Source organism: Oryctolagus cuniculus, chromosome 10 (assembly GCF_964237555.1).
Source record: "Oryctolagus cuniculus chromosome 10, mOryCun1.1, whole genome shotgun sequence".
In the NCBI taxonomy this organism is placed as follows: Eukaryota; Metazoa; Chordata; class Mammalia; order Lagomorpha; family Leporidae; genus Oryctolagus; species Oryctolagus cuniculus.
In genome coordinates, this window is record NC_091441.1 from 98,583,823 (window position 1) to 98,598,001 (window position 14,179).

A 14,179-nucleotide genomic window follows, 5' to 3' on the forward strand; every position below is an offset into this window, starting at 1 on the left:
GTGTGTGTGTGTGTGTGTGTGTGTGTTTCTCTCTCTCTCTCCCCCTCCCTCTCTCCTTTCCTCTTAAATAATTAATAATTGAGCATAACCTAGGAAAAGATTAAATATGACAAAAAAGCACTTGAAATATTTGAAGGCTTTAAAACAAATACTAAAATTTAAGCATACAGTGAAGCCAGCAAGAGTTAATTTCCAACATAAAACCCTTCGAAAGTTTAGAAAATCAGGGCTACAGGTAAGGCCAGGGTATTATATGGGGCTGAATACAAAACAGACTACTTGAAACCCTTCAAGAAAAATAATCGGGGCTGGCACTGTGGTGTAGTAGGTGGGGCCGGCGCTGTGGTGTAGAAGGTTAAGCCTCCACTTGCAGCACAAGCATCCCATATGAGCACCAATTCAAGCTGCTCCACTTCAGATCCAGCTCTCTGCTAATGGTTTGGGACAGCTCTCTGCTCATGGCAGAGGACAGCCTAAATGTTTGGGACCCTACAACCTACATGGGAGAACTAGAATAAGCTCCTGGCTCCTGATGGGTCTAGTTCCAGCCATCTGGAGGGTGAACCAGCGGATGGAAGACCTCTCTGTCTCCCCCCACCCCTCTAACTCTGCCTCTCAAATAAACAAATATTTTTTACCAAAAAAAAGGACCAGCACGGTGGCACAGTAGGTTAATCCTCCGCCTGTGGCGCTGTCATCCCATAAGGGAGCCAGTTCTAGTCCCAGCTGCTCCTCTTCCAAACCAGCCATCTGTTAAGATCTGAGAAAGCAGAAGATAGCCCAAGCACTTAGGCCCCTGCACCCAGGTGGGAGACCTGGAAGAAGTTCCTGGCTCCCAGCTTCCGTTCTGCCCAGCTCTGGCCATTGTAGCCATTTGGAGAGTGAACCAACAGAAGGAAGACTTTTCTCTCTGTCTCTCCCTCTCCCTGTCTATAACTCTCAAATAAATAATAAAATCTTTAAAAAAAAAAAAAAAAGGAAAAGGAAAGCAATCAGAACTCAACAATTCTTCCTCTATTCTTCCCATCAAGTACGTGAAGACCTTCCTCCACTCCCAAGTTAAAGATAAGGCCTTTAGATGATTGTAAGAATCAGAAATCTCACAGTAGTCACCTGATCATCTTATCAGTGTGAAGCCCGCTCTCCTCAGCTTCACATTACTCATTTAAGCAGAAGTCTCTAGCACAAAGACCAAAACAGAAACAGGCTTTTTACTTGTTAAACTTCTTATCTGGTGAAGTATTAAGCCTTTTTACTGTCAATGTAATTTTAAAATGTTATCTATCTCAAAAACTAAAAAAAAAAGGGGGGGTAAAAAGGGAGAGGGAGGAAGGGAGGGAATATCATTATGTTCTTAGAATTGTACCATGGCCGGCGCCGCAGCTCACTAGGCTAATTCTCCACCTGCAGCGCCGGCATCCCGGGTTCTAGTCCCAGTCGAGGCACCGGATTCTGTCCCGGTTGCTCCTCTTCCAGTCCAACTCTCTGCTGTGGTCTGGCAAGGCAGTGGAGGATGGCCCAAGTGCTTGGGCCCTGCACCACATGGGAGACCAGGAGGAAGCACCTGGCTCCTGGCTTCGGATCGGCGCAGCGCACTGGCTGTAGCAGCCATTTGTGGGGTGAACCAACAGAAGGAAGATCTTTCTTTCTGTCTCTCTCTCTCACTGTCTAATTCTGCCTGTCCAAAAAAAAAAAAAAAAAGAATTGAACCTTGAAATCACATTGAATCTGTTAAAAAATAATTAAAAAATAAAATTCAAGGGGCCAATGCTGTAGTGTAGCAGGTAAAGCTGCCACCTGCAGTGCCGGCATCCAATATGGGTGCCAGTTCAAGTCCTGGCTGCTCCACTTCTGATCTAGCTCTCTGCTATGGCCTGGGAAAGCAGTGGAAGATGGCCCAAGTCCTTGGGCCCCTGTACCAAGTGGGAGACCCAGAAGAAGCTCCTGGCTCAGCACAGCTCCGGCCGTTGCAAACAACTGGGGAGTGAATCTGCAGATGGAAGACTTTCTCTCTTTTTCTCTTTCTCTCTCTCTCTCTTTCTCTCTCTCTCTCTTTCTCTCTCTCTTCCTCCCTCCCTCCACCCCTCTGTAACTCTGCCTTTCAAATAAATAAAATGAATCTTTAAAAATAATAACATCCAAAAATCTTTTAAATTAAATTTAAAAAGAAATAAGATAAATGGTTTTTAAAATGGGTCTTACAGCAAATCCAAACATATGCTATATGTAAGAAATACACTGAAATAAAAACATTTGCAAAATTTGAAAACTAAATATACACCTGGAAAATACAAACAAAGCAAGGGTTCAATGTATTTATATCACATAACTTGGAAAATAAAGATCATAAAATGAAGAAAGGTATATTATTGTGTAAAGCATATAATTCAGTATAAACAACATTAATATCTATATAACAAATAACATGGTATCCACTTTTTTTGCTGTAAACATTTTCTCTTAACTTCCACATATGAGAACAAACATGGAGTATTTGTATATATGTGAATGACTTATTTCACTTAGCATAGTGATCTCCAATTTGATCCACTTTGCTGCAAATGCCAATATTTCACTCTTTTTATGGCTGAGTAATATTCCATTATGTATACTTATCACATTTTCTTAACCTGTCATCCACTGTTGGACATTTAGGTCGACTCTATATCTTTCTGAATATAGTGAGGAATAAAAAATAGAAATGTATATGCTACCTTATTTCCTTTGGATATAATCCCAAATTTAATTCCTTTGGATATCTAGATCATATGGTAGATCTATTTTCAGTTTTGAGAAAAGCATTTTATAGTCAAGTTTTAATGCCTCTCCAAACACCTATTATCCTGAATTATAACACAGAACACAGAAAAGAACATTAGGGGTAAAACTGGGGAAATCTGAACAAAATCTAGCTAATGATATAGTACCAATTTAATTTCTTTTCATAAGATTAGTGCCTTCTCTTTTTTAAAGATTTATTTATCTGAAAGGCAGAGTTATACAGAGAGAAGGAGAGACACAGAGAGATCTTCCTTTCACTGGTTTACTTCTCAAACGGCTTCAATGGTTGGGGCTGGGACAGACCAAAACCAGGAGCCTTGAACTCCATCTAGATCTCTCTCATGGATGGCAGGGGCCCAAGCACTCAGGCCATCTTCTGCTGCTTTCCCAGGCTCATTAGCAGGGAGCTGGAATGGAAACAGGGCAGCCAAGACTCAAACAAGCATTCACAGGATGCCAGCATCACAGGTGGCAGTTAAAACTGCTTCACAATGCCAGCCCACCAGTGTTAATTTAACATTATAATAGTTTAACATTAAGGGGAGGTGAAAGAACAGGAGTATAAAGGAATTATTTTTTTTAATATTTATTTATTATTTGAAAGACAGAGTTACATTGAGAGAGGGAAAGACAGAGATAGATCTCCCATCCACTGGTTAACTCTCCAAATAGTCCCAATGGCCAGAACTGGGCCAGTCCAAAGCCAGGAGCCAGGAGTTTCTTCCAGGTCTCTAACGTGTGTACAAGGGCCCAAGGACTTGAGCCATCTTCCACTGTTTACCGAGGTACATTAGCAGGGAGTTGGACAGGAAGTGAAACAGCCAGGATATGGGATGCTGGCACTGCAGGCAGCAACTACACCAGAGCACCAGCCCCAGTATACAAGAATTCTACTCAAAAAAAGGACATCTATCCAACTCTGAAAAGTTTAAAATTATTCAAAAATAAAGAATTTTGGGGGGAAAACTCTATCCTAGGAGAATGCATTTGGCCTAATAGTTAAGATACTCACTGGGACACAGATATCTGGTACCCCAGTATACTCCATGTATTCAAGTCTAAGTTATACCTTTTAACTTCAGCTTTCTGCTAATACAGACTGAAGTGAACGAGTGGATGGGAGCACTCACTCATTCTCTCGCTCACTTTCTCTACTAACCTCAATCCCTCTTTGCCTCTAGAATAAACGTTTTTTTAAGAAATCTATCCAGAGGGCCGGCGCCGCGGCTCACTAGGCTAATCCTCCGCCTAGCGGCGCCAGCACACCGGGTTCTAGTCCCGGTCGGGGCGCCGGATTCTGTCCCGGATGCCCCTCTTCCAGGCCAGCTCTCTTCTGTGGCCAGGGAGTGCAGTGGAGGATGGCCCAGGTGCTTGGGCCCTGCACCCCATGGGAGACCAGGAAAAGCACCTGGCTCCTGGCTCCTGCCATCGGATCAGTGCGGTGCGCCGGCCGTGGCGGCCATTGGAGGGTGAACCAACGGCAAAGGAAGACCTTTCTCTCTGTCTCTCTCTCTCACTGTCCACTCTGCCTGTCAAAAAAAAAAAAAAAGAAAGAAAAGAAAAGAAAGAAAAGAAATCTATCCAGAAATATTTGAGAAAAAAAAAGATTGAGAGAAAGAGAGAAGGTACAAAATACAAAGCCATGTACTGACTCCACATTTAAAAACTCAACAGTACCAGGAGTTGTGGCATAGCAAGTAAATACAGTCAGTGTCCCAGTTGCCCCACTTCTGATCCAGCTCCCTAATGCCCTGGGAAAAGCAGAAGGCCCAAGCAACCATCCATATGGGAGATACAGACAAAGCTACTGGATCCTGGCTTTCACCTGGCTTAGCCCTGGCCATTGCAGCCATCTGGGGAGTGAACCAGCAGATGGAAGATCTTGCTTTGTCTCTTCTCTTTCTGCAGCTGACTTTCAAATAAATTCTGTTTCCTACCCAGACATACTGAACTTGGCATTTACTGCGCCGATGTATTGCTTATTTCATTCGCTTTCACTACAGAGGTATGGCCCTAGTACACAAAAAAGTATCACTGTGCATGTTTTAACAATTCATAGAAATAGTTTCATCTAGTAAGTATTCTGAACACCAATTTTTTTTGGTAGTATGTTTCTGAGATATGTTTATGTTGATACTACAGCTGGAATTCATTCATTTTGTTGAATAATATTTCACATAAAAATATACCACAGGGGCCAGCGCTCCTGTGGATGGGTAAAGCCACTGTCTGCAGTGCCAGCATCCCATATTAGCAGGAAGCTGGAATACAGAGTAGAACTAGGACTTAAAACCAAGCACTTAGCCTTCAAGATTAAGACTCCGAATCTTTGGGAAATACCATGACTGCCACAGAAACATACAAAATGCAGGTAGTGAGAAAATTTGCCAGAAGGTGAGTGGAGCTGGTCTACAGGAGCAACCAGCTAAGTGGCAGAGTACATGGTAGAAAGGGATAAGTGAAATAGAGCTAATGCCGAGGTGCAGATCTCAAAGGACTGCTTCCAGCTCCTCTACTCTGTTTCATTAGCCTGTCTTTGCCCCCAAAACCACAATGTCTTAATTTCTTTTTTTTTTTTTTAACAGGCAGAGTGGACAGTGAGAGAGACAGAAAGGTCTTCCTTTTTTCTGTTGGTTCACCCCCCAGTGGCCGCTGCGGCCGGTGCACTGCGGCCGGTGCACTGCAGCCGGCACACAGCGCTCATCCGAAGCCAGGAGCCAGGTGCCTCCCCTGGAATCCCATGCGAGTGCAGGGCCCAAGCACTTGGGCCATCCTCCACTGCCCTCCCGGGCCACAGCAGAGAGCTGGACTGGAAGAGGAGCAACTGGGACAGAATCTGGCGCCCCGACCGGGACTAGAACCCGGTGTGCCGGCGCGGCAAGGCGGAGGATTAGCCTATTGAGCCATGGCACAGGCCCCACAATGTCTTAATTTCTAATAAATCTTAATATGTGGCAGTGTAAATCCTCTAGTTTTGATTATCTTCTTAAAGACTGCCTTGCTCTTTGTAACCTTTTTCGTTTGCATATAACTTGGAATTCAATTTCCATTCAAAGTAAAACCTAGATTTTTATTTGGATTACTTTGCCTTTAAATCTACTTGAAGACAACTGGTAACTTTAAAAAGGTGAGTCTTTCGATCCATAAAAATAGGAAATATTTTCATCTATTTAGATTTTCTTTCATTTGCATCAGTAGTATTTTTGTAGTTTTGAATGTAGATGTCTTAATGTTTTTAACCAGATTTATTCCTTGGCACTTCATGTTTTTGGTACTACTATAAATGATATTATTTCTTTCACTCTTTTTCTAATTCTGTTCTGAAAACTTATAGAGATATAATATCTTTTTAAAACACTAACACTGTAGCCATCAAAGCTGCTAAATACCAGCTATGGAAGAGAGTTTCAATTTTTCCTTTCCATTTTTCACTTCGTTACCTTATTACACTAGCTAGTATCTCCAATACAATGTTCAAAAGACAGTGATGGAGATCTGGAACCAGATAGGGCTGCCCACTCTCACCATTGCTATTCAATATAGTACTGGAAGTTTTAGCCAGAGCCATTAGGCAAGAAAAAGAAATCAAAGGGATACAAACTGGGAAGGAGGAAGTCAAACTATCCCTATTTGCAGATGTCATGATGGTTTATTTGGGGGATCCAAAGAACTCAACTAAGAGACTATTGGAACTCACAGAAGAGTTTGGCAAAGTAGCAGGATATAAAATCAACACAAAAAAAAAAATCAACAGCCTTTGTATACACAGACAATGCCATGGCTGAAAAAGAACTGCTAAGAACAATCCCATTCACAATAGCTACAAAAACAATCAAATACCTTGGAATAAACTTAACCAAGGATGTCAAAGATCTTACGATGAGAATTACAAAACTTTAAAGAAAGAAACAGAAGAGGATACCAAAAAATGGAAAAATCTTCCATGCTCATGGATTGGAACAATCAATATCATCAAAATCTCCATTATTCCAAAAGCAATTCACAGATTCAATGCGATACCAATCAAAATACCAAAGACACTCTTCTCAGATCTGGAAAAAATGATGCTGAAATTCATATGCAGGCACAGGAGACCTCGAATAGCTAAAGCAAACTAAATAAAAGTTTAAAAAAAAAGACAGTGATGGCAGGTACTCATGTTATTTTTAGATCTCATTAGGAAATCCTAGAATATTTAACAAATGAATATGATGTGTTTCCATTTTTTAGTAGATAATTTTTTAAATTACCTTTTTTTCTAGATACTTTTATCATGAAAGGGTGCTGATTTATACTTCTGTTTTTAAGAAAATCTGAAATCTGCATTAGAACTCTCTTTCCAGAAACCTGAACTCCCAAACTCATTCAATCCCTGGGTCAAGTGGATTATACTTACTCCCATATCTATCCTAACTGCAGTCCAACTGGATCACAGCACAAATTTTATATGAATTGTCTACATGCCCTCATCCCAACAGTTCCACTCCATTATGTCATATAATAAGGCTACTCATCATGTGGAACAGCTGAACTAGTTAGCTCAAGCTATTTCTCATGGAAACAATTCTGTTTCTGTTAATGCTCTGAATTTGCATGATTTTCCCTAACTATAATTTTCACATAAACATTGTTGATTTAAGTAAACAATTTTTTAAGAATGTGATTTATTTCAAGAATGCACAATGGAAATATCTATATATGTTACAGAAGAAGACAGTAGTCAAGCTAAACTTCATTGAGCATATTTAAGGCTTTGTTTCGATTACAGCTAAAGATGTCCAGTCAAACAGACAGAAACACATAAATGAAATAATTTTAATTCAATTCCACCCAAATGTAGCTGGGCATGGGTAGAAGATTATCTATTTGAAGAAAATGAAAAATAATCATTTGACATAGTATGCAAAAATCATGTTCTGACAGTCAACAATTAATTGTCTAGTTATTACTATTAGGTTACAGCCAAAAAAAAAGCCCATTCATACTTTTGAACACAGATCAGGAGGAATTTTATCACAGTATTTTGCAATGTGATCAATTATGAAGTCAGAATGATGACTTACGATCTACTAAAACAAATGTATGTAATACTGACAGTTCATACTTACCTTCACATTTTTCAAGAATCTGGACTGTCTCTCCTATTTCTAAGACCAATCCTTGAGGGACAGATCCTCGAAAGCTGCATATCACTAGAAAAGCAAGACAAATCCATCAATTAGCATTTTTAAATACAGAGTCACTGAATTAAGCACCAAATTTTCCTAAACATATGCTCTCCCTGGGGCCGGTGCTGTGGTACAGCGAGTTGAAGCCCTGGCCTGAAGCACCGGAATACCATATGGGCACTGGTTCCAGTCCCGGCTGTTCTGCTTCCGATCCAGCTCTGTGCTGTGGCCTGGGATAGCAGTGGAGGATGGCCCAAGTGCTTGGGCCCCTGTACCCATGTGGGAGACCCAGAGGAGGCTCCTGGCTCCTGGCTTCAGATCAGCGCAGCTCCAGCCATTGCAGCCATCTGGGGGGTGAACCAGGATGGAAAACCTCTCTTTGTGTCTCTACCTCTCTCTCTAACTCTGTCTTTCAAATAAAATAAAATCTTTTAAAAAAAAAAGCATATGATCCCCCTTTCTCACTGTTATATAATTCCTTTTCCTACTGTGTAAACCTCTTTCAATTTAGTTAACCTATATTTTGAAAGGTAATATTAAACAGATCAGGAAAACGAAATATGACAAAATTATGATTCCTGAGTAGTATGTGCATGCATACATGTAGGACTTTTCTATAAATAGACTCTCTCTGTCCCTCAGCATGACCTATGTGCATGCACATATCCTTTTAGGCAAGTATATAGCAATTGCTTATGAAAAACTTAACATTGAGAGTACCTCATTTACAATAAAAAGAAAAAATTTTTCTAAAGAATCACCAAACAGGGGCTGGCTCTGTGGTGGGGCGGGTGAAGCCGCCACCTGCAGTGCCAGGCTCCACTTCCAATCCAGCTCCCTACTAAAGTGCCTGGGAGGGCAGCAGAGAATGATCCAACTGCTTTGGGCCCCTGCTCCCATGTGGGAGACACAGAGGTAGCACCTGGCTCAGGGCTTGGAATCAGCCAAGTTCCAGCTGTTGCAGTCATTTGGGGAGTGAACCAGTAGATGAAAGATCTCTCCCTGTGTCCCCACCTCTATAACTCTGCCTTTCAAAAAAATCACCAAATAAATTTGATTATGCTTTGAGAAACAAAATCTTCAAAAGAAGAGTGAGAACAGAAATTAAACAAACAGCAAATCTAGAACAAAGAAAAATCTATACATAGCAATCAAAATCCTCTAACTTTTTTAAGGAAATTGATAAACTGATCCAAGAATATAAAAAAACAGGAATAGCATTGTCAATCTTAAAAATTTACATACCAGTTATCAAGCCTTATAGTCTAAAATTGTTTTTCTGAAAATACTAACATGGAACCAGCATTGTGGCATAGCAGGTTAAACTTCTGCCTGCAAAGCTAACATCCCATATAAGCCAGTTTGAGTCCCAGCTGCTCCACTTCCTAACCAGCTCCCTGCTAATGCACCTGGGAAAGAAGCAGAGAATGATCCACATTTTGGGCCCCTGCACACACATGGGAGACTCAGAAGAAGCTCCTGGCTCCTAACTTTGGCCTGGTCCAGCTCCAACTGTTGCTGCCATTGGAGAGTGAAGCAGCAGATCTGAGACCTCTTTCTCTCTCTTTCCCTTTCTCTCTCTCTGTAACTCTGTTGTTCAAATAAAGTAAATAAACCTTAAAAAAAGAAAATACCAACATTGACAGACACCTAACACAACTGACAGCAAAAAAAAAAAAAAGACAGAAAAGGCACAATATAAATATTAGCAGTGAAAACACTAAAAGTATCATTAAAGTATGTTACAGAAAAACTTACATCAACTAATTTGAAATTTTAGATGAGACAAATTTATTAAAGACAAAACTTAAAAATTGGTAGAAAAGTTAAAAACTTTTTAAATAGCCTATATCTATTAAAGAAAAGTGAATCTGTAATTAAAATCTTCCAACAAATGCAACATGAGGTCCATATGAATTTTCTGGCCAAACATTTGAAGAAATAACACCAACTATAAATAAACTCTTACAGAGGATAAGGAAAAGGAAACTCATTTTGAAGTCAGCATGATAGCAAACCTTGATAAGGACTTTATAAGAAAGGAAAATACAGGCCAATCTGTTTAGTGAATATAGTTATAAAATATTTTTAAAAGAAAATCCAACTACGGGGGCCAGTGCTGTGGCATAGTGGGTTAAAGCTATGGCTTGTAACACCGGCATCCCATATGGGTGCCAATTTGAGTCCCAACTGATCCACTTTCGATCCAGCTCTCTGCTATGGACTGGGAAAGCAGTAGAGGATGGTTCAAGTGCTTGGGCCCCTGCACCCACATAGGAAACCTGGAAGAAGCTCCTGGCTCCTGGCTTCGGATCAGTTCAGCTCTGACCATTGTGGTCATTTGGGGAGTGAACCAGAGGATGAAAGACCTTTTTTTCCCTCTGGCTCTACCTCTCTCTGTAACTCCGACTTTCAAATAAATAAAATAAATCTTTTTTTAAAAAATGAAGGAAAATCCAACTATGAATAAAAAGAATGATGGATCACAAACAATTTGGGTTTATTCCAAGAATTCCAAGCAGCTTAGCAATAGAAAATTAATTTTAAAAATTATATGACCATCTCAGTAGATGGGGAAAGAAAAAGTATTTGATGAAATTCAATATCAACTTCAGTCAAAAATTCTTAACTTAGAAGGGTCCTTCCTTAATCTGATAAAGGGTATCTACATGCTGTGTATGGCAAACACCATATACATTGACAAACTAAACACTGGGGTCGGTGTTGTGGTGCAGCAGGTTAAGCCACTGCCTATGATGCCAGAAACCCATTTGAGCACTGGTTCAAGTTGTGGCTGCTCCACTTCCAATCCTGCTCCCTCTAACGCACCTAGGAGGTGGCAAAAGATAGCCTAAGTACTTAGTTAACTGTTACCCACATGGGAGACCTGGATGGAGTCCTGGCCTCCTGGCTTCAGCCTGGCCCAGCCCCAGCAGTGCAACCATTTGGGGAGAGAACCAGCCATTGGAAGCTCTCTCTCTCCCTCTCTCTCTGCCTTTCAAATAAATAAAATAAATGTTAAAAAAAACTGAACAGGAATTTTATCACTAAGGTTAGGAACCAGAAGAGTATATCCATTATCATCCTAACTATTCATTGTTGTACTAGAGGGCCAACCAATACAAATAAAGCAGAAAAAAAAAAGATACATGTCTGGGAGTCAGTGCTGTAGCACAGCAGGTTAAGCTGGTGCCCAAAACACCAGCACCCCATACAGTTCAAATCCTGGCTGCTCGATTTCCAATCCAACTCCCTGACTATCCACCTGGGAAAGCAGAAAAGGATGGCCCAAGTAGTTGGGCCCCTGAATCACATGGGAGACTCAGAAGAAGTTCCTAGTTCCTGGCTTGAGCATGGTCCAGCCCAGGCCACTGTGGACATTTGGGGAGTGATAACTAACTTTGCCTTTCAAATAAATTTTAAAAATAATAACTTTTTAAAATTTTTTATTTAGTAAATATAAATTTTCAAAGTACAGTTAATGGATTACAATGGCTTCCCCCCCCATAATTTCCCTCCCACTCACACCCCTCCCATCTCCTGCTCCCTCTCCCATTCCATTCACATCAAGATTCATTTTCAATTATCTTTATATACAGAAGATCAATTCAGCATATATTAAGTAAAGATTTCATCAGTTTGCACCCACACAGAAACACAAAGTGTAAAATACTGTTTCAGTACTAGTTATAGCATTACTTCACATTGGACAACACACTAAGGACAGATCCCACATGAGAAGTAAGTACACAGTGACTCCCGTTGTTGACTTAACAATTTGACACTCTTGTTTATGGCGTCAGTAATCTCCCTAGGCTCTAGTCATGAGTTGCCAAGGCTATGGAAGCCTTAAAAACATACAATGTCTAGAAGTACAAACTAAAACTCTGCAATTCTGACCATATATGTAAAAAATGCAAAAGAACCTAGACATAGTTTATTACAATAAACATTTGATACAAGATGAGTAATTTTCAAGTTTGTATACCAACAGTTAGAAAATCAAACTTTTAAAAATCATTTAGTAACGTAGACATCCTTGAATTTGATTATTGTTTATAGTCCTTGCCTATATTCCTGCAAATATTTTTACATTCATTGAACTCTTCATTCAGTGGAGCATTAAGCCTTTTACTATAATATAAATTTAAAATGTTATCTCAAAAACACAAATTTTTATATTAAAATAAAAAATAAAAATATATCATTTATAACATCAAAAATGCCAAGTAACTAGGAATGAATCTAATGGGACATAATGAATTCTGCACAGAAAACTTTACAGCAGGCATCAAAAGCATAATTAATTAAGGAATACATATTAATAGATTGAAGGCTTAATAGTATAAAATACAGATCTTCCACAAATTAATCATTAAACTATGCAATTCTACCCAAATTCCAATGAATTTTTATAGAAATCAATAATTTGATTCTGAAATATGTATAATAATGCAAAGGATGAAGTAGGGGGACATTTCCTAAAAGACATCAAACCTTTCAGTTCTGAAGAAAACAACATACAAGATTCCAAGATGACAGAATATGGAAAAGGTGTACCGCTCTAGGCTAGAGGTAAATAGTGGGGGAAAAAAGTAGAGGAAGTACACTCTCAGGCAAGAGTGAGAGAGAAGAAAGACTATCCCAACTAGAAAACAAGTCTTTGGAAATTTTTCAATCAGACCAAAAAAAATAAAAGAGGGAGAGAGAGGGAGGGAGAGGAAGGGGGGGGGAGAGGAGGGGGGAGAGGGAGGGAGAGAGAGGGAGGGGGACAGGGAGAGGGAGGGAGGGAGAGGGAGGGGGAGAGGGAGGGAGAGGGAGAGGGGTAGGGGGAGAGGGAGAGAGGGAGGGGGGACGGGGAGAGGGAGGGGGAGGGGGAGAGGGAGGGGGAGGGGGGAGAGGGAGAGGGGTAGGGGGAGAGGGAGAGAGGGAGGGGGGAGAGGGAGAGGGGTAGGGGGAGAGGGAGAGAGGGAGGGGGGAGAGGGAGAGGGGTAGGGGGAGAGGGAGAGGGGTAGGGGGAGAGGGAGAGAGGGAGGGGGGAGAGGGAGAGGGGTAGGGGGAGAGGGAGAGAGGGAGGGGGGAGAGGGAGAGGGAGGGAGAGGGGGAGGAGGGGGAGAGGGAGAGAGGGAGAGAGGGGGGAGGGGGAGAGAAGGGGGAGGGGGAGAGGAGGGAGAGGGGGAGGAGGGGGAGAGGGAGAGAGGGAGAGAGGGGGGAGGGGGAGAGAAGGGGGAGGGGGAGTGGGGAGAGAAGGGGGAGGGGGAGAGGGGGAGAGGTGGGGGGAGAGGGAGGGTGAGAGGGAGAGAGGGAGAGGTGGAGAGAGGGAGAGGGAGAGGTAGAGGGAGGAAGAGGGAGAGAGAGGGAGAGGGGGAGGGAGAGAGAGGGAGGGAGGAAGGGAGAGAGAGGGAGGGAGGGAGAGAGAGGGAGGGAGGGAGGGAGAGAGAGGGGGAGAGGGAGGGAGGGAGAGGGAGGGAGAGGGAAAGGAAGGGAGAGAGGGAGAGAGAGGGAGAGGGAGGGAGGGAGAGGGAGGGAGAGGGAAAGGAAGGGAGAGAGAGGGAGAGGGAGGGAGGGAAAGGGAGAGGGAGGGAGAGGGAAAGGAAGGGAGAGAGAGGGAGAGGGAGGGAGGGAGAGGGAGAGGGAGAGGGAGGGAGAGGGAGGGAGAGGGAAGGAGAGAGAGGGAGAGGGAGAGAAATCAGAAAAATTAAAAATAGTGTTGGAGATTTATGGGATACTATCAAATGACCCAATATATGGGTCTTAAGAGTTCCTGAATGTGTGGAAACAAAGAATAACTCAGAATGCCTTTTCAGTGAAATAATTACAGAAAACCTCCATAATTTGGAGAAAGGGGCGTGCAAGTAACAAGGCACATAGAACTCCTTATGGCCATGACCAGACAAGAACTTAACCATGACACACTGTAGTCAACTCTCCATAGTAAAACACAAAGAAAAGATTCTAAAATGTGTACAAGAGAAACCCCAGATTACTTTCAGAGGATCTCCAATTAGACTCACAGCTGACTTCTCACCAGAACCCTACAGGCTAGGAGAGAATGGAGAGATATAGTCCAAGTCTTAAGAGAAAAGAAACTATCAACCCAGGATACCCAGCAAAGCTCTCAATTATGAATGAAGGTGAAATAGACCTTCCATAGTAAACAGAAATTTAAAGAAGTGGTCACACTAATCCAGCCTCACAAAAGATGCTTAAGGAAGTGCTGTACACAGAAA

At 41.8% G+C, this 14,179-nt stretch overlaps 1 protein-coding gene across 14 annotated transcripts in view; it reads right to left on the minus strand.

Moving 5' to 3' along the window:
• The window catches only part of DOCK3 (dedicator of cytokinesis 3), a 506,159-nt gene that overhangs the window by 416,065 nt on the left and 75,915 nt on the right, over positions 1-14,179 (minus strand). For all 14 annotated transcript variants that reach the window (XM_051852375.2, XM_051852373.2, XM_051852369.2 and 11 more), the window contains exon 2: positions 7,890-7,973. In XM_051852375.2, coding sequence (XP_051708335.1) covers positions 7,890-7,973 — 84 coding nt within the window. The remainder of the gene's footprint in view (positions 1-7,889; positions 7,974-14,179) is intronic.